The 22,659-nt window shown below is 34.8% G+C and overlaps 1 protein-coding gene across 1 annotated transcript in view; it reads left to right on the top strand.

Annotated features, from left to right (window-relative positions):
- csmd1a (CUB and Sushi multiple domains 1a) overlaps positions 1-22,659 on the top strand; it is a 406,871-nt gene that overhangs the window by 197,446 nt on the left and 186,766 nt on the right. Inside the window, 3 exon segments of the mRNA XM_073834675.1 lie at positions 4,491-4,698; positions 17,391-17,503; positions 19,302-19,379. Of these exon segments, the coding sequence (XP_073690776.1) occupies positions 4,491-4,698; positions 17,391-17,503; positions 19,302-19,379 (399 nt within the window).

Genomic DNA, 22,659 nt, shown 5'->3' with positions numbered 1-22,659 from the left:
CCATGCAAACCAACTTGTTGCAGTGTGCAGCGTATGGTCTGAGCATTGACAAGCTGACCTTCTACTTCCGCAACCTCCAAAGCAATGCTGGCAGCACTCATGTATCTGTTTTTTGAAGCCAGGTTTTGCACCTGATACACAGAACGAGTGCTCAACTTCATTGATCGACCCTTGCGAGGCCTGTTCCAAATGAAACCCATCTTGGAAAACCCCTGTATGACCCTGACCACTGTAGTGTAACTCAATTTTAGGTTGTTACTGAACCTCTTATAGCCTTGGCCATCTTTGTGAAGAGCAACAATTCTAATTCTCAAATCCTCAGAGAGTTCTTAGCCATGAGATGCCATGTTGAACATCCAGTGGTCAGTATGAGAGAATTGTACTCAAAGTACCAAACTTTAACAATCTTGCTTTAATACAAGATACACAACTTTGTAAGGTCCTGTCAAGCAAACAAAAACATAAACGTGATGAATAGGACACGTGGTTTTGCATGGTTAAACAACATACTGCTGTTACCACGTAGGGTGTACTCACATTTGTTGCCAGCTATTTTGACAATAATGGCTGTATGTTGAGTTTTTTTCAGAGGACAGTAAATATATACTGCTGTACAAGCTGCACATTGACTACTCTAAAATATATTCAAGTTTAATTTCAATAGTATTGTGCCTTGAGAAGATATACTAAAATGGTTGTTGAAATGTGAGGGGTGTACTCACTTTTAGTAGATTATAAAACAGTATACAAGATACATATAACAATAACAAGATACATGATACCTGATTTGGAAAAAAAGTTTGGCAAAACGTGAATACAAATCCCGGTCGTACGCGTCAAAAACTACTTCAACACATACATTACCATCTACGCCACTGAAGCTGTTATTAAATGATAGTCTTTTGTAATGCTTTGTAATCACACGTTAGAGGGCGGAGTTAGTGTAAATAGCCAACATTTGCACTTGTAAATCGACACTCAATTTTTTGTTTGTGAATGATGTTCAGGTGTACTTTTTAATAGTCAACTTATTTTTTTAGGTCATTGTCATAAAAGCCCTGTAAACATTGTCACAGGCATGAAGATACATCTTTCATTTCATCAAACTGAATTCTCACTAAAAACTGACTCAGTAATCACATTTTCAAGCCATTTCATGTTTCATTTTTATGTGACACAAAGCAGTGATATCTAAGCCTGAGAGTTGTTTACTTACTTTATAATTAGTCAGTAACTCCATAATTTTCTTTATTCAGCCCGAGAGCTTGCATGTAAACCAAAGGCGGGATTTATCACTCGAACCAATCACATCCACTCATAACCGATCATATCCAATTATAGCACGAATAGGTGTGTTCAACTTGAACCACGGCTACAGACGGCAGTCAACGAGATCAGCCGGTTGCAGTCAGGGGCGGAGTTGAAAATGTACATGTCAAGTCGGACACTTTCTGCTCTCGGAAGTGATGCTCACGCGGTGTTTGCATACTCTATCACAGATGAAGTGAATACATATTCAATATTTGTCAAATACATAGACATTTCAGAATGTTTTCATGAGCAACAGAAGTACTTTTTATATACTGCTTAATACAGCGCCATCTGTTCAAGAATAAAGTTCAACATAATCATATACTATTTAAATACTAATAAAGTGGGGGTAAATATGCTTTCATCCACTTAATATTTACATTAATATTACATTGCGCCTATACAAGCTTTTACTGTTCTAAAAACACAGATTTGTGACCATTATTGGAATAGAAAAGGTTACATTAAACCCGAAACACACGTGATCGTTGTCATGCTGTGAATCTGGCCTATCGTGAAACAGCTGTGTCATCATCAAGCTCTTGCAGTCGCGCTGAATAAATTGCAGCGGCTGAGGTAGCCGGCTGGTCTCGAATCGCTATCGTGGCACTTGATGCCACACGTGACAGTCACCTGCCGTCGGCGCCGTCTCAAGTCGGACAAAATTTCTAACCGGCATGCACTGCTTCAAGTCAAAATTTGATTGATCTGCACAGCGCTGCGTTAAGTTGAACACACCTATTGCCTCCTCTCACGTGACTTTCCCCCATTCATCTCAATGAGCCTTCAGAAAATTCATGACATGCTAAGAGGTCTCTGTAGAAAGTAACTTTACCTGTGGGTGTCGCTGTTGGACAGTGTTACTTCATAAAAATGAGTGACTTTTAGACTTTTTAATGTCACATCTAGTCATATTTGCGATATTTTATTTTTTTAATGTCGATTATTTTCTCATCCAATTTTGAGGAGAGGAGACACTGCCTCCCTTGCCTCCTTGGAGGAAACGCCCCTAGCGTAAATGCTTATTTCAGTTGCCTCAGTGTTTCCTTCTGTATGTCTTTTGTGCATTCAGGTCAGTTTGGGACCATGATCAGTTCACACTATATATACATATATTCAAAATAAGGGAGAGTGGGGACAGTTGCAACACTTTTTGCATTTCTTTTAGTTTCTCAGAGACTGTTTGTATTAGAAAGCTGAAATTTTAATACAATAAAGCTACATCTGTCAGCTACTCCCCCATATTGCTGCAACATGCGTACATATGATAATATACGTACAATTTACACTTAAATAGACAAAGTGAAATGTTGCAACTGTCCCCACAATAGGGGACAGTTGCAACATTCAATAAAATGTAATTAAATCATTCTTAAATATAATTTTGCAATTTCTTTATTTTATTTGTGCATAGTCAGGGTCTTTAATAAGGCAAATTGGCTGTGAAAAAACAAAGAATAGTAAATGAAAAACATTCTTAAGTAACAAGTACATTTTTTACCTATTCACTTAAAAAAGGAGAGATAACTAACTATTAAAGGGGTTAATTTCTATTATCATTATAAAATTACAATTATGTAATGTTATGCCAAGCTTTTAAATCAATATTGTGGTAAGGGACAGCATGTTGGGATGGTTGCAACAGTGTGTTACAAATGTCTCTACAGTGATAGTCATGATAAAAATTGTTATATTAGCTTGAGACAATATCATAGACACACACTAGCCATGCCTATCAGAAGCTCAGAATGCACTGATTAATATGTTATAGTTTTACAATGGGTCAAACAAACAACTTAGACACTATAACCAAAAATCTCATCTTTAAAAAAAAAATACTTTTTTACCATGAAATTGATTTTTAGTTGAAGGAATGATCACATGTGGCTGATTTCTTCCAGGAAGTATGAGGGGCCAATAAAACATGTGCAGTATGAATATCATCTTTGTATCTTATTCCTGCTTGAAGAAATAAGCCTTGTTGCAACTGCCACTTGTTGCAACCGTCCCCACTCTCCCCTACTATAGCAGTCATTGTCTGTATCTGACATGGCCATAACCTACTTTATTATTCCCTAGTTTAGTACACTTCAAATAATGAATGAGAACGAGTGAGCTAGTTAGGACACTGAGAGTACTGGAAAGGCTGTGGATTCCATCTTCTGGCACTAAATAGTGCACTATTCAAGGGTATGGGGCCAACTTTGGATACAGTGACTGAATCAACCTTGTTACTTTAATAACTTCGGAGAAACTGCCCAAGCTGTCGTTGCTAGTTCTAACGTGATATTTTCAAATTAGGAGCAGGGGGCACATCTTTTTGAATTAGCAACGTCAGATCCTGGGTACTTGGCATAGGAAAGTAGTTACACACACAAGTATTTATTTACGTACTTGTCTGTTTTAATGCTGTATAAAAGCAAGACTGCATTATGGCCATAAATCATTATGGTTATGAATACCTGAGGCTTCATGCCTATGGTGATTCACAACCATAGACTTACAATACAACATTTTAAATACAGGTGTAATTTCACATTTCTTGATTCCAGTGTTGAAACCTTCATTTGAAACATTATTCAAGACAAGTAGTTGTTAGACCTTAGGACTGTTTGTTGTGTTTTCATGCCACATGTGCTCTGTGTGACCTAGTTACTGTCTCCCTTTGATTATGTCATTTGGTTCAGGTGTGTGTCATTAATTATCTTCATTTGCCAATGTATATAAGTCGTGTTCAGTCCTGTGTTCCTTTGTCCGGTCTCCTATGTACCTGTGTGTGCATTCTAGTGTCAGTCCTTTATTTACGCTCTTGTGGATTATTAAAGATGATTTGCATTATCTTCATCTTCTTTGTGCATTCATTTCCACTGTAGCGTGACAGTAGTCTTTTAACAAATTGCAAGTGATAAAAAAACAACAGTACAAAGATATAAATTAAATAAACAGTCTTTCACATTTTCTTGCACTTTTAGAGAGCAACTTTAGAGATCCTGTGTCTTAGACACTGCATCAGGAGGCAGTCCTTATATTCAAGCTCTGGATTTTCAATACATTATAAATGTATAACTACAAAAGTAAACGAAAAAGAACGATGAAAATGAATGTTCATTTGTATATGGTGCAATTTTTCTAGTTTTACCTTGCCTAATAATTTTTAACTTTTGTGCTTTTTTGTCCAGCTGAAGGATCATGTGGTGGGACGTTAAGAGGAACAACTGGGACAATATCAAGTCCCCACTTTCCTTCAGAGTATGAAAATAATGCTGACTGCACATGGAGTATTCTGGCCGAGCCGGGAGACACCATTGCCCTAGTCTTCACAGACTTCCAGCTAGAAGATAGATATGACTTTCTAGAGATCAGTGGCACAGAAGCACCATCAATATGGTGAGTGAACTAGCCTCTATTACTGCTTCTACATTACAGCATCACAGCATCCCTTCAATGGAAGTAGTGAGCGGAATGACTCTTTTTGTATCTGTATTCAGACAGTATTTGCTTAGTAAACGAAATTTAACTATACCAATATATTACTATCAGTATAGTGTCAGCATGATAGCCTGGCTGAAAAGTTGTTCTAAATGTTCCAAATTCTAAATGTTCTTGTGCTTTAGTGGAATCAAATTCACATGCTTAATGCATCAAATTAGCTTATTTGATTTGTGACCTAGATGTAGTGTTAAAACTGATATTGCTAAAAAAAAGAGTGTTAAAAATCTTTTCTATAGTTTTATTTTACACCTTTTTTTTAAATTCTAAAAAAAGGGGAAAAGTGTTTGCGATGCTCATGCACAGAGCACATGATTTTCTGTAACCACATCTATGCAATAAATGCTCACACCCTTGAAATAACTACAGAGGTCCCAATCCTGTCTGAATCAGTTTTAAATCACAACTGTAGCCTAGTACATTTGTTTTTAAATAAATGGTAGATGCATGTACAGTATTACATAAAAAAAGCTAAATATGATATTCTCAAATAGATTTTTGGACCCTGCTGTAGGTCTTATTGTTATATGCTACTATAAAGACAGTTCTTAGTACTTTCTGGGATCGAACTTTCCCTTACTGATTTCATTTTCTTTTTACTTTGCCGCATTGTTACATTACACAGAAAGTTGTGGCATTCAATGAAGGTAATGAGGAAAAAATAATACCCCAATCAAAGACATTCTGCTGTGAACAGGATTCGATTTTTCAGAAGACAAGTTAACTGAAAAACAGGACTTAATATGCCCTGTAATTTTTACAAGACTGTAAAAGAAAAAAAAAAGAAAAATACAGACATGTTCGATTCAGAGAGGACTGAGGAATAATTCACACATAAATGAAAACTGTTTATTTACTCACCCTCATATCAAACACAATTGCTGTTTTTCAAGACAAACAAAAACAAGACAGGTTTATGTTGTTATTTTTTTATTTATGTATTTATTTTATTTTTTCATACAATGACAGTTCACATTGTCCAGGGACTGATAATCATCTTCTTGACACAAAAGACCATGAAAGTAGTCTACATGACACATGCACTATATTTCAGTCTGCGTGTAAGAAACAGACTTAAATTTAGGTCATTATTGAATGAAATCCTTTTAAATTCCCTTTGGTTCTTTATACAGAACTATCATATAACTTCAGAAGACTTGGAAAATAAGAAAAATGCAGTTTTATGGGCTACATTTTTGGTGGTTTTATGTTTTCATTTTAGTGTGAAGTATTCACTGAAAATCACAAATTACATCTATAAAACACAAATGGAAACTCCATATGGTATCTGTCACGTAAAGGATAAGGGTCTGGGTCCAAATGCAGGGTAAGTAAGATATATTTAATAAACACAAAATAAACAGATAAACAAACAAACAAACGGCCAACACGGCACACACGACTGGATCTGGGCAGGAGCAGGATTCACATAAAACTTGACAACAGAGACAGGAAACAAACCATACGGAAGACAGGTACAGGGAACAATGCAGACTCACCAGGGTAGTGGAAGTGTGGAGATTATAAAGACAAATCATAAGTGTAATCAGCTGGGGAAGACAGGTGACAATCAAGGCAGGTGCAACAATCAGAGAAGTGTAGTGCAGGGAAGGGAAAACAGCGACATCGCGGCGAAGGGAAAGGCAGCAGCCCAGAGTCATGACAGTATAGGACTTTGTCTCTCTTTCAAGTATTGATCTAGAATACACTGAGATGGACCATGAGATACCATTGATCTCACTGATTATTCTGGGAGCATTTTATTTGCTTGGTGACTGTTTAAATGTATCCCTGCAGCAGTCATCTTGATGATCGCCTCTCGATGCTTTAATACATTTCTCTTGTTTCCTCTCCTTACCTGTTTCTGTCTGCCTCTTTTCATCAGACACTGTGTTTTCAAAGGTTTGCAACTGTGACCCAATTGTAAGTCCTAGCCTAGTGAGAGATGATACAGAAGACTCTGCCTGAACTCTATTAACTTCAAGCTCTGTGAATAAACATGTCCTCGCTCTTGACGTGCGCAGCATCGAGGCTGTGTAGTGGCACAGGCACCCTCGCAAATAATTTGCTTTTCCGCTTCAACAAAACACAGGCTGAAATTACACAAACTTGCTGTAAGAGAGCAATAACATTACTTCACTGGACTGGTGATGAAATAACAGCAGAAACTATTTACACTGCATCAGAAAAGTAATATTAGGATGTTTATTCGTACCATAAACAGCAGTAGTATACTACTAACACACAGCATAAATAGGAATTCCATACTATATAATCCAGATGTGAATGGTAATGTTGAACTTTGTAGAGGACAACAATAATTATTGTAATACTTTTAATGATTTTTGCAAAATGTTTTGCATGGAGTTTTGAAATGTATTATTTATTGCTGTTACTAATGTCAATGAAATGAATGATTAAACTGAGTCAGATTTAATTAAACTACTTGGCCAAAGTTACAATCACAACGCCACAAGCTGTATATTTGTAATGGTGGTACTATATGATAAATGAAGCCTAAAGCATCCACACTTAATTCTCAGACATAACTGGATATAGCTGGAATACGTCCTTTAATAAAGATAATAGTAATAATAATAATAATAATAATAATAATAATAATAATAATAATAATAATAATAATAATATAAAATACTTTTTGTATTGTGCACCAAGTTAATAATTTTCTCATATAATTACAGTTACACCAAATATGTACAATCAGCTTATTATGTAATAATTGCGACAGACCTAGTTAATTAGATTACTGTATGTTTATAAGATTAAGGCTTGTTGTAAAAAAAACAAAAAAAAAACAAAAAAAAACATCAGAGATGGGAAAAGTATAGGAGCAAACTGATTGCCCTTTGTTTATTTCTCTAACCCTTCTGGGACTTTAAGTAATACATTTCCTGTACAAGAGGATATCTGAGAGCTTTACAGTCATGTGACACAGGTGTGAAGACAATGTTCTGCATTATAGCCTAGCCTCACAGGCACAGCTGTGGAATTTAACAAACAGGACTTACTGTAGTTTCATATGGATTACTGAAACATTGGCTGGTGAGCGGCCTCTAAGCCAAGTCTCTTCCATGACATTCAGAAGCATTTTCAGTATTGATCCCATTTCAGTGGCATTAAAAAAGGAACCCTGGCCAGTTTTTTAATGGGATGAGCAGTATATTTTGACCGCAGATATCTCGCTGCATATTTTTTTTAGATGCCAAATCAATCAAAAAGACTCCAAAAGGGCAGTGAGTACTTATTCCCTGATCAATGTTCGGTCTGGTGCTGCTGAATGTGCCAGGCAGCAATATGCGTGTTTATGCTGTAAGAGTCATTGCAATGTTTCGATTATTTGATTTGTTGCTTCATAGCCTGCCTTTTATGCTTTATTTTGTATTTATGAATTTTTGCATATGTTTGTTAATTAATTATAATGTATTGAAGGAGAAAAGGCAGTATATTGATGTTTGGATGATTGTGGTAACTGATTTTAAAGTCCTCTTTTAACAAATGATCAATGCTAAGCAATCCTGAGGCCCTGAGTCAAGCCAATGCAGGTGCATTGGCCAGTAGAGGGCTCTATATATAGATATACGCTCTGCCGAGTGCCGTTATCTTATAATGTTTTTCCTTTAGTACTGTGATTCCTTCTTCCTGATACCTCTCTGGGATTCCTTCAGTTACTGGTCTGTGTAAAGTGCCTCTGGTTGAGACTAATTGCCCTGTTTTAAGATGCAGGCCTCATTGTGAGGGACAGCCCAGCTTCCCACACTTCCCTGCTCAAGGAGCAGAGCATGAAGTCAAGGAGCAGAGCATGAAGAGTACAGTGTGGAGTTTCTGCTGGCAGAGGTCCTGCATGCCCCCCCACTCTCCAGATTTAGTGTTTTTGACTGTGCAGTACACTCGAGACAATCTCCAACCTTGAACTGGAGTGTAAAAAGTTTTTGGTGGATCAGAAGAAGGGTAATCTCTTTTGCAATGTCTGAAGTAGAAGAGTCAAGTAAGCCAAGCCGACTTGTTGTTTGACACTTTATCTCCAATTGTTTCAGCCAAAGCTTCTTAAACAAGTAGTTTATTTCCAGAGCAAAAAATTACAGATAATGTAATCACCCCGTTGTCATCCAAGATGTTCATGTCTTTCTTTCTTCAGTCGTAAAGAAATAATTTTTTGAGGGGAAAAAAAATTAGAAATGATCCCCATATTGTGGACTTCTATGGTGCCTCTGAGTTTGAAGCTTGCAGTTTCAATGCAGCTCTAAACGATCCCAGCCGAGGATTAAGAGTCTTATCTAGTAAAACACTGTCATTTTCTAAAAAAAAAAAAAAGAAAAAAAGAAATGCCATGCACATGTGTATTCTGTGCAGTCCCTTTCAAGACTGTTAGGGTACAGTATGTTGAAAAATTCCCATCCTCCAACTACATCACTGTTTTACCATTTTTTGTAAAAAGGGCGTTTGACCTTCTTTGTACTTAACAGTCCAATTGTGCTTAACAAAAAGTCAAGAGTCATAGTTTCATAAATGTGTACATATTTCACAGTTGGGTACATGTTCTGCAGCTGTCTAGACACATGCTACATTGCTGCTCTAGATAGCGCCAACCTTTTATCAGAAAGGCTGTGCTGGGGGACGTTTCCAGGAGATCATCAACTGTGGTCACCACAGTTGCATCTTGGGCTTGGGTGCTCAAGGCAATGGCTGTTAAGCTTTTGGCTCTAGCACGAGTGCCAAACAAGCATGGCTAATCAATCACTTAGAACTGCTCACGGCGTGTTTGGCTTTGAGAGTTTTTCACAGAGATGTGCAGAACTGCCATGTTGTCATTCAAGCAGACAAGACGAAGGTAGTGGAGAGTTCATAAATCATCAAGGGAGGTCAGATCATGGCTTCAGCATGGCGCCTTCTCCTTTGAAACAATCAATACCTCCTAACATTATAAGCAGTGCATACACATGGTCGTTTGAATTGTGGACTTACCAGGGGAATGAAGATGCATCCTCAGACAATATTGAGGAAATGGAAGGTGTTCAGCAAAGTGAACATGAACCTGTTTGCCTCTGCTGAGCCGTTTTATTTTGAACATAAAAAAAGTAACAATTACTTTCCCTGGTAATTAGTTAATTTTATGATGATGTAACTCAGATACTAACTCAGTTACTATTTGTGAGAAGTAACTAGTAACTATAACTAATTACTTTTTTTTTTAAGTAACATGCCCAACACTGCAAATGGCTGGCACCATTTCCACTGGCAGGGCTTTTCCACCTGATCATTTGCATGATCAGGGAGGATCATGAAAAGAGTTTTGCCTTGTGGGTGGCACCACGGGAATGCTTATTTTGAAACAGAACCTTTCACAGTGGATTGTCGTGTAAGCTTCCTGGGTAATATGTCACATGGCCGGTAGTACTCGGAGTAAATGCCCACTCCTTGAAAGACATGACTTCCTCCTAAGCATGGTCAAACTATGTCAGGACATATGCTTTAGCAGCAGGCTAGTCCTCACTGAATACATTTGTCAGATTGTATAAGTTTCCAAGTCAAATTAGTCGGCACTAGCTCGGTTGTGAAGTGCTTGTGCAAACTACCCTGTTCATACCGTGGCATACTACCATACTGTGTCTTTTTTGGTATATGCTGCCTACAGAGGCTGGTTCAGATCTTACACTAATAAAGCAGGTTGTAGCCACTGTTCCCCATAGCATCAGCTGCTGACACAATGTAGAGTGGACTGCAATCAAAAGGGGATTGTCTTTGTTTGCGCATGTAACCTCAGTTCTCAGAGGTATAGGGAATGAGATTCTGTGCAGCTGGTCACATTAAACTTCAGAATGAGTGTATCACTCTGCATCCATCATAGTGATTACTTGGAAAACAGCTCTATTTCTGCTGTTTCATAAGTGCCACCTACTGTCAGAGAGTGTATTTACATTTTCCTTCAGCTTGTCTGTCATTTTGTTCATGTGAAAATCTAATTTAATTGTTGTTAGTAAAAAAGTAAAATAGGCTAATGTGTATTCTAAAAATCAAAACTATTTGGACAATACAGTATCTGACATTATTCACTAAGCAGATAAAATACCGTTAATCCTTTATCATTTTGACGCTTTTCTTAATAATGGTTTAAGCTCTGTAGGCAGTTCTTCTTGAATTTATTTTTGTAAACTATACACTCTTTATTTGGAAATACAAAGCAATTCTTGCAACATAGCTACAGCTTTTAACAGATATTTTGGAAGGGGATTTGGTTACGGGATGGACAGCTGGCAGTTGGCTTGATTTGAAAGCTAATGTTTAGAGTACATCATCTTCCGACTAAACCTACTGATTATTCTAACTCCTGCAAAGCAATTTCCAGAGCAAGGGCTTTACAGACAGACACCGGCTGACCTGTCATGTCAAGTTTTGTCAGTTAGAAAGAAAAAACTTGGTTGTCTCTTTTGCCAATGTCAAACTGGCATAAAAGTAAATTGAAGTGAGACATTACAGTGATTTTACCACACTTAAAGATCACACTGTAGGTCACTGTAAGTAACTCTGAAAATTATTTTTTTCCTGTCATTATTGTTATAGTATAGTGGTGTGGACTTTATTTTCTTCAGAAAACACAATTTTCTTTTTAGAAACTATTTTCCTTAGAAAAGTTAGAACATTTTTTTTTAAACTTCTGATATATTATAATATAGTTATAATTGTTGGTGCCTTTAAGCCTTTAAGCTTTCTTTATACAGATTTTTATACTTTAAAATTATTATTTATGTCCATTGTCAGAAGTCGAAATGTTGACAACACAAACAAAATTAACCAGTTAACCATTGGCATCAACATTACCACACTGACCAAAAACTAATCCATTGACACTGTTAAAAACATTTTTTGATGCCAAATGTAAGCCTCTCATATTTTTTAAAGGAATCATGGTGAGGTTTTTGAAAGAACATGTAGTCTGAATCTGCAATTCAAAGCATTCTTTTTTTTTATTCCCTCCCCTCTTTCAGTGCTGCGCATAATGTTGTCTGTGGACTTCATTTTCAGTAGTTATTGCCAGCAGTCATCAAAGTGGGCCTGCTCTCTTGACCTCTCTGACTCTGTTTGCCAGAGCTTGAATAAATTTGGCTACAACTTGTGAATAAAATAAAGGCCATTCTCTTTGAAGACCTTAGATCTCTTCAGCTGCTCAACACAATCTTTATTTATATCTTTACTAAACCCAGCATCATAATTTGCCAGACTGCCATCTATATAATATATACATTATCAACAACAACAACAACAACAACAACAACAACAAAAACACCTCTATTACTCCTACTGCTACCACCTAATGTAATTAATATATAATTTGTATCGTAATATACAAAATATAATAGACTAATAAAATATAAAATTATTATTGTTGTTGCGCTTTTGTCAGTTCTGCAAATTTTACAGTTACAATTACCAAACAAAAAGTGATATTGCATATTATTGCAGTTTAAATGCAAATAACTTTCTCTAATTCTAAAAAAAAAAAAAAAAAAACTATGCATGGTTACTTTAAAGAAATTTGAGACATATAACCTACAGTAAAATTATCATCATAAACGTTTTAACTATAGATTTATCATTATGAAAGGATTAGTTCACTTCCAGAACAAAAAGTTGTTCAATGTGTTCATGTCTTTCTTCCCTCAGTCGTAAAGAAATTATGTTTTTTGAGTAAAACATGTCAAGAATTTTCTCCATATAGTGGACTTCTATGGTGCCCGTGAGTTTGAACTTCCAAAATGCTTCAAAGGGATCTAAATGATCCCAGCCAAGGAAGAAGGATATTATCTAATGAAACTAACAGTTATTTTCTAAAAAAAAAAAAAAAAAAAGATAGATAAGACCCTTTGGAGCCCTTTGAAGCTGCTTTTAAAATGCATTTTGGAAGTTCAAACTCGTGGGCACCATAGAAGTCCACTATATGGAGAAAATTCCTGAAATGTTTTCTTTAAAAAACATGATTTCATTTCGACTGAAGAAAGAAAGACATGAACATCTTGGATGGTGAGTAAATTATCTGTACATTTTTGTTCTGGAACTAATCCTTTAAGAAAACTGTACATTGTAAAATGGTGTTCAAAACAATAGTTGACATGCACTCCCATAAACATTTTAATCTGTCAATTTTTTTTCTCTTAATAATGTCAGATAATGATATGATATAAATCCGTTGATTCTTGTTTAAACATCCATGGCCATTTTTTTATTGTATTTCATTTAATTATTTCCTTGGTATTATATTTAACACATTTAGCTATTTTCCTTTCAATGTTTTAGCTTTTGTGTTATCTGCACAGGCCTCTTCAAGCAGACGTGCCTTATTTTGTCAGGTTTCTTTTCACCCTGTTGCCTGCCTCTTGTAAAGCACACTCATTTTGCTTTCTTACTCCTTTGCCTCCTCAGCTCAACCTGGTTTTCATGCACTGTTGAACTCCACTTTCTTGAAAAGAAATGAGGGCTTCACACAGCAGCCTGCGTCAATTGCAAGTCACTGCAGTTTTGTGGCAGACAGGCTTTACCTCGCTTACTGCATTCAGTGCCACGAACACCCTGTCAGCTCAATGTTTAGAACATAGGCTTGCCATTTGCTTGTAATCAGTTCATTTTGTTGATTTTATTTATCCCGCAAATTTGATTGAGCTTTGGTAAGAAGTAAGTAAATAAATAAAATGAGGTGCATTTCACAAAGCACCCCTGAAAAAAAAAAAAAAAAAAGCTTGGTTTTCTTTAAAAAACCAGGACATGTTTTCGACAGGTTTCATGAGATTCATTCCAATTCATACTACACAGAGAATATCTCAGACTCCTCTCAGATCTCAGTGCCAAAAACAAAATAGTCTCCTCATCAAGGAGATGAGACTCTGATTTGGGATGGAATATTAAATTATACGCTAATGACTGTGCTGTAGCTGCCATCATTAATGCTTGTTAAGGATATGAATGATTATTGTCAAGACTGTGTAGCTTTTGATTGGATTTAGTTTCGTCTTTGATTTGTGACCATATCCCCTTCCTTTCGGATGTCGTATTTAATATTTCAGATAAATATTCTCTGCAGTGTTTGGCAAGCACCAGGACCAAATAATCTGAAAAACAAAGATAAAAAGATTAAGAAATATCGCTCCAGGACTGTAGCTGTGCCCTAGTAGCACATCACACTGTTGTTTCAAACCATTACTGTTGTGGCTTCAAAACTAACCCTTGTAGGATAATTCCTTAAAATGAACACACACACACACACACACACACACACACACACACACACACACACACACACACACACACACACACACACACACACACACACACACACACACACACACACACACACACACACACACACACACACACACATTTGTTTTTGTGAATTGTGGGGACATTCCATAGACGTAATGGTTTTTATACTGTACAAACGATATTTGCTATCACCCTACACCTTCCCTACACCTAAACCTAGCCCTCACAGGAGACTGTGCATATCTTTACATTCTCAAAAAAACTTATTCTGTATGATTTATAAGCCTTTTGAAAAGTGGGGACATGGGCAGTGTCCTCATAAGTCACCCTCTCCTTGTAATACCTATGTCATACCCATGTTATTACACAAATTTGTGTCCTGATATGTCACAAAAACAAACACACACACACACACACACACACACACAAAGGAATGTAAACTTTACACACTTTGAGTTTTACAAGGTGAAGGTGACGTTTTAATAGGCACCCTTGAATATGGGGGGGAAAAGAGTATGGGAAGAAAATAAGAGGGAAGAAAAGAGAAGAAAAACAGTATAGAAATAGCAGCAGGTAAAGAACAGAAGGAATTCTAATGACATCAAAGCTTGTGTTGAGGAAAACATTTATTTATTATTATTTTTTTTTTGGTAACACTTTATTTTAAGGGTCCAGAATAATGCATTAGTTAAGCATTAATTAACGGTTAATTTGTTCACAGTTAAGCATTAGTTAAGCACAAACACACTAGTAATTAATGATTAATTTAACATTTTAAAGTTCCCAAATGATGTGTTAAGTATTAATAAACTAATAATTCACGATTAACTTGTTCACAACTATGCATCAGATAAGCATGAACACATACATAAATAATGATTAACTGAACATATAGTAAGGGCATATTAGCCATTATTTACAAATTATTAAACATTTGATGGTATGTTATGGTATTTATAGTAAGATTATACTATTATTGCACTGCACTGGCTATTAAAAAAAGCTATGTCATTTCATTTCATTATTTAGTTTTATTTAATATAATATTAATATTTTTTTCCCATGACAATTGCTGGAGTCAAGACCATCTGCTTAACAAGTTGAATAAATAGTTTTATTTACAGACAAATATAAACTATAAGTCTTAAAAATCATTGTTCAAATGTGCAATGTGGATAGAAATACATTCAATTTTAACAGTGACTCATCTTGGATTTGATATGTTCTCAGTCTAAATTACTTTTTAAATGGGAATTGTTGGGTTTCCTAAAAATGTGGTCATTGATAATTTTGGTAACACTTTCTATGAAGCCCCTATTTATAATACATTATAAGGGTATTTCTAAGGCATTATAATGAATGCATAATGCATTATAAAAAAACCTTATAATATGTTATATCATGTCATAAATAATCATAACAACAATTATAATACATTATAATACTTGAGTATTTGAGGTTATAACTTTTAAGATTATGATTATTGACGCCACATTAAATCTACTTAATTTATAATGGATTATATAATATTACATTTATTTTTTACATTATATTACGTTTCATTTTGATGGTCCACTTAGTCCATTTACTATATGCTTAAACTTTCCTCCTACATGTCAACTGACACTCCTTAGAGTATTAGTAGACTTAGTTTATGGTTAGGCTAGGTAGAAGGTTCATGTACTTGCAAAGTTACTTAATATAATATAATAAATATAATATAATATAATATAATATAATATAATATAATATAATATAATATAATATAATATAATATAATATAATATAATATAATAGTTTGTCTTTTGGGGAAACATCAAAATTCAGTGTTAGCATATATTTAGCATACTAATAATAATAATTACTGCTAGCTGACATGCAGTTGCAGAGTTACTAATCAAAAGCTGTATAAAGGGTACTATCAAAATAATCAAACAGATAATACAAATGTGTCATATTACACATTCATCTGATCTGATGCATGATCTTAAGGTTCTTTGGGAAATATTATTATAATTACTTATAAGTGGTCTTTGTATGCTTTAAGTAAAGTGACATGAGAAAGATGACAAGATATGAGACTTATAATTCGTTATAACTATGAGGAGGAAATCACACTCTTAAAAGCTATAATCACAAAAAAGTAAAAATTATAATACATTAAAACTGTTCTTATGAATACTCATGAGATGATATAACATATTATAAGGTTTTTTATAATGCATTATGCATTCTTTATAATGCCTTAAGAATACCCTTATAATGTATTATAAATACAGGCTTCATAGAAAGTGTTACCATAATTTTTTATCTGACAATGGCCCCTTACAGAAATTCCCAGCTGAAGGGCAAAACAAGGCTTTGCTCCACTGCCCGTCAGGTATTTTTGTGAGGTCTACATTAAGTATTAATGTAGTAAGACACTGATTTTAAAAGGCCAAATTCAGTACACACCTTATTGATGATGCATACTTTGTACAGGCAAGCAGATGAATATTTACGATGAACACATTAAGTGTTTTCCCATAGAAAACCATTATAAAGAAAACACTTAACCAGTTAGCACATTGCGCTCATATTGCAGGCTCATTTGCTTGCCTTTTACATTAAGGCACTTGTGTTTTTCACATTAAGGGTTTTAGAATGAGAATGTGTCAGTGTTTTTAGTATATTAAATTTTGCGGTGGGTGCTTTATATTGATTGCAAATGGCCAAAACTTGCATTTTGTTCACATAGCTTTGTTTTATTCTTTTGAGAGGTGATCTAAATATGTGTGGATTGGAAACATATGTAAAATTGACAGGCTTGTGCTGCATTTCTATGGATGTTTTAATTATTAGTACTCCAATATGACATAAAGGATATGTTCCGTAAAGTTAAGAATAAGAAAACACTCTCAAAATAAAGGTGCTTCATGATGCCATAGAAGAACCTTTTTTGTCTAAGTGGTACCATAAAGAAACTTTAAGAACCTTTCTGTTTCACAAAAGGTTATTTTTGGCGAAAGAAGGTTCTTCAGAACAGAATATAAGAAAGAGATGGTTCTTCAACAAACCTTTGACTAAATGGTTCTTTGTGGAACCAGAAATTGTTTTTTCTTGATAAGAATAGGGAGTGTTAAAATAATTACATTTGAAATGTTTATATGAAACTGTTTATGTTCCTTTAATCCAGTGAAATTTTTTTTTGCACCCATATGTGTGCAAAAATGTTCTTATTTACATCATGTAATTGTCTAATAGAACAGTTCTCAGGGGATCGTACAATTGATTTTAATCTGCTTTTTGATCTATGAAATGAAAATCTTGTTTCTTTTCAGGCTGACTGGAATGAATTTGCCATCCCCAGTCATCAGTAGCAAGAATTGGCTGCGGCTTCACTTCACGTCTGACAGCAACCATCGGAGGAAAGGATTTAGTGCCCAGTATCAAGGTAAGGGGTCAGTGTGTGTAGGACACTAGAGGAGAGAAGCACTCATCATTGGCAGATGTGGGACAGTTGGCAGTGAAAGACAGCACATCCCTTGGCATGTTCTGCTGTAGCTAAAAATGACATCTTGGCTTGTCTAAGTGACTCAATGAGCAGACACATCGCTGGAATGATGATTACAGCTTCCCACTGAAGCCCCCCTCTCCCCATTCCCTGCCTGTTTAAATTGGGAAATCAGTCACGACAGTAGTGAGGGAATTCATGTTTCTAACGTGAATAACGCAAGATGAGGCGCTTCTAAATCATTTTCATGATATGCGTTTAGGATCGTGTTTTCTATTTGCATAATAAGCGAGGGATGCCGTGAATCTCGGGGGAAGCTCAGGGGATTTGTTGAATTTGTTACATTTTAGAGTGTTGGCTATAAATGCACTTTCTTTTTATATGACAAAAATATATGCACAGTTGAAGTATTGCAGTTTGTATAGACTACAAATTATGTGCATGCTTACAATGGATTGAAAATGGCCACAGTTTTGGTGCATGAACTGATGAGAACGGGGAGAACTGTCAGTTTAACCACTTAGAAATTATCTAGAGATGAAATCACATGAGCACCTCTTCCTAAGGTGACAGTAAATCACTCTCTGTCCTTTTTTTTTTTTTTTTAGCAAATATGAGAATAAAAAAAAATCACATCTGGGTTATAATTTAATTTGTGATCAGTTCAATACATGCTAAATGCCAAAATGTTTTATATGAATTTGTGTGTTAAATTATATAATGTTGATGTTTACATGTTAAATAATACACAAAATACAGTAATTAGGGATTTACGATTAATGCATTTGAAATGCATATAAAATTTACATACATACATTTGGATTCAATCCTCAGATGAATCCTCTGCTTAACATTTTTCGGATTTCGGATATGGAGTCAGAAGACATTCTGTTTATTAATACTGTAAAAACATCTTACCTTTTTCTTACCCGTTTTTATTTATGCACGGCTAATGAATATGCCTCATGTTACGTTTATTAGTTTATATTAAAGCTGATTTTTTTTTATTTTATATATTTTTTTTTGGGCCATGTGTGTTTATACAGTTTTGAGATAAGTAATAGATCATTTTTGGGTTCAGTTACAGATGGCTGAAACAAAATATACTATATAGTATACATGCCATTATTTCTTTTTTTTCCCAATTCTGTTGTTATTTAAGGTAAGGGTGACTTTTCTGAAATACAAGGGATAATTTCTAAAAACAAATAACTGTTACATTGCCACATTGCTTTATTGTGTCTATCATATTTATTATTCTAAAAAAATAAAAATAAATAAAAAACCTTGCAATTGTATTAAAGCCCACCGACGGGGCAGATGCCGTACAGAGAGAAAATTATGTAAGGTGTTTTTATTTCATGATTCCTGAATCATAATTGGCATCCTACATTACATAATTACAGGACTGAATTCAGAAATGCTTTGAAATCTAAATTGGCTCCAGATGATGTAAGTATTGATAGAGTGTCCAGTAATGGCATACCAGCATGAAATTTGTATCTCGGATAACATAGTGTGCACATCATTTAATACTGTCATACTGCTTCTAATTATGAAAACACTTTTGGCCATTAGAGCGGTCTTATTTTGATGGCCCATGCAAGACTGATTCATAGAGGATTGCTCGTATTCAATGAGGTGTTGGTACTCTTGGGCACTCGACAGGCTTAGCTAACTGTATAAATGGATTGTGATTTCCACTTTCACACACTTCACCTCTACCCTCTCCCAACAGTGAAGAAGGCCATCGAGCTGAAATCCAGAGGGGTGAAAATGCTCCCGAGCAAGGATACAAGTCACAAAAATGCAGTCTGTAAGTACACTTATAATACAGTCCCCCACTTAATTCTGAACAAACATAAAACAAGAGAACACGTTGGTTCATCTAAGTAGAAAAGACCTAATATGCTTCTTTAACTGCAGGCTATGAGGTCTAGACAAGATAAAATAACTGAGATAAAATGCGTAAAGTCGTCACTGCCTTTTAGTATGTAAGTTGTAATTTAGCTCGCATGGTATGAATTCTACCCAGGCTCATTCGAAATATGTGCCTCTAACTACATTTCTACTAAACTCCAAAAAAAGAACCTATATACATACAAATCACTGCAGTTTCCAGTTAAACTGAACATTACTGACTTTTATTTCTTTCTGCAGTAAGTATGACTTACTGGCCCAAAGTTTTGATTAAGACAGCTTAATTTCACACAATTCAATGTACACTATTATTTTATGAATTTTAATATGTTGTGAAAAAAAAAGGGAGACGTGAAGCACTGTCGTACGGTTCGACAAAACAGCTCAAACTCACATAGAAGGAAGTAGCATGATTGCATCAGCAAATTTCTTTTCATTAAAACTATAGAGTAGGTTTATGGTTAGGTTATGGTTTATTTTTCATATGATAGAGCTTCAAAGTTTTAGCCACACTCCCTGGACATTTGAATTCTGAACCGCTGCAATGCGTACCTTAACCAACATAAAAACGTGTCACATATTGAAAGCATTTTTTAACTCCACTGGACATTTCACTTTGAAACTGCTGTGAAACGTGCAGTAAGGTACATGATATATACATATGCATATGCATATGCTTTCAATGAGCCGTGGTTGCATGAGTCTTTTTATCATAGTCTTTGTCACAATACAGTTTAATTTTGTTTAAAATTCAAATGTAAAAAAAGTGTTTATAATAATAATAATGTTTATTAAATATTTTTTATTTATAATTTAATATAATATATTTGTATTGTATACTTTTTATTATGTTAATATTGCTTGATACTTTTACACAAACCAGCTGATTGAAATTTAAATTATGTTTTGATGATTCACAATCCAGCCTATTATAAAATATGCTGTATCATCCACATACCTGTGATACATCTGCTAAATTATTACTGCTTGCATTACTCCAGGACTTGTCACAACACTCACATTGTTGCTGTTTTGTTGATTTTTATTGCTTCTTTGTCCTCATTGCGAGTCACTTTGGATAAAAACATCTTCTAAATGGTTAAATATAAATGTATTCCATGTATACCACAATCTCTGGTCATGGTCATGCCACCTTGCCCTAGAATAGACTTTATTAGACGGCTCCCTGGAATACTTGATTCTGATTGGTAATCACAACATTACACTTTGAGATATTTGTGTATAATAGCCCCAAACAAAGTAATTGTCCTCTTTCTTACATAACTGCATTAGTTCATATTTTATAAACTGTATGTCAGGCACCACACCACACTTTTCAAAATCCAAAAGTAAAATTTAATACTTTTGGCTGAAGGAATGCTAATACGTGGAAAAAGTGCAACAGCTACTCTGATAAAAATATAATCTGTACATTATTAATTTATAAACTCAGGATCAATAAAATGAAGCTAAACTGTTCCATTCTCTTCAGCACAACTGTGTTCTTCTCATTCACTGTTGTGGACTTGCTTGTTTTCATTATGAGTTTAATAAAGATGCCCTTGATAATATTCTTAATAGGATGGAGGAAGCTACGCAATGTTATGCTGTATGGTTGGTTTCGCCCGTTCTGCGCTTCGTTGAACAAGTTCCGTGGCAATTAACATTACAAAAGCTGCTGACTCTGTGAAGTACAGCACTTCAATTGAGCTTCTGTAAAATATACACAGTATGTGCATGATGACAATAGCTTGTTTATGGACACTCAATCAGTCATTACATGCAACATGAGAGAGGTTGCCCAGGGTTTTCATGACAAACAGCTCAGTTCACTTACAGCAAATTAAGAGATTGTCATTTTACTAAAACAAACCACACAGTTTCATCACACATGCATGCAATGTAATGTTTATAAAGTAAAGTAAGTGCATTTTTGCACATCTAGTCGTACTTTTACGTAGCCATACTTTTGACTTTCAGTATACTGTATACACTCTTGTCCCCTTTGACATGATGATTTAACCTCTGTTCACTGTGTTTTTTTTTGTTCTTTTTTTGTTTTTTTTACCTATAGTACCTGGTTTATTTGAAACAGATGATAACAATACTATGTAATGGGACATTTCAGCAATTAGTATGTAAACTGCTAATTTGCTGCTTATTGATAGTAAGATAGTTGTTGTAGAAGTTATTTTTAAGTGCTGGGTGGGGTCTAGAATATGGTCATGCATTAATATATGCTTTATAAGTACTAAACAGCCAATGTGCTAGTAATATGCTAATGATCTTGGTTAATGAATAGTGTTCCCTAAACTAAAGTGTTTCTGAAATTTAACTTTAAAATGGGTAACACTTTCTATGAAGCCCCTATTTATAAAACATTATAAGGGTATTTCTAAGCCATTATAATAAATGCATAATGCATTATAAAAAATGTTATAATATGTTATATCATCTCATTAATAATCATAAAAAAATATTATAATACATTTTAATACTTGAGTATTTGAGGTTATAACTTTTAGGATTATGATTGTTTAGAACACACAATGGACACCATATTAAATCTACTTCATTTATTTAGTAGACTTAGGTTAAGGTTAGGCTATAGGTAGAAGGTTCACATACTTGCAAAGTTACTTATAATCAGTTTGTCTTTTAGGAAACTATCAAAATACAGTGTTAGCATATATTTAGCATACTATTAATAAGTAAAGGTCATTGCACACTGAGTCCGAAATTTTGTATGCATTTTTTTTGTATTCGTAATCCTAAAAAATCCTAAAAAGTCCAATGTGTATTAATTCGTCCATTGGGGAAAAAAAATGCAAAGCAATACAAAATAGAATGATTTTGTTGTCTACTCTCTTCTTAAAAAGAGAAAAAGATATACAGAGGAATGAGAGAATACTTTTTATGCACACCTCCTTAGCTGTGGGATTATCCCGGGTGATTCAAAGTTTACTTCAGGATGTCAGTAAACTTTGATGCTTTGCTAGCGTTACTGGAGCCACATATTATAAAGCTTGTATATAACACATATAATTTTGCTTGTACGGTGGCTCTGAACTGTCAAAACACCTCTCAAAATGCTTGCTATGGATGCGAAAATTGCAAAAAAACGAAACAGATGCAATTTTTTTTTAAGACGGACGGAAATTTCAGAGGCAGTGCAA

Source organism: Garra rufa, chromosome 2 (assembly GCF_049309525.1).
Source record: "Garra rufa chromosome 2, GarRuf1.0, whole genome shotgun sequence".
Lineage (NCBI taxonomy): Eukaryota > Metazoa > Chordata > Actinopteri > Cypriniformes > Cyprinidae > Garra > Garra rufa.
Note: the sequence above shows the minus strand (reverse complement) of the source record. Positions and strands in the feature narration are given on the sequence as shown.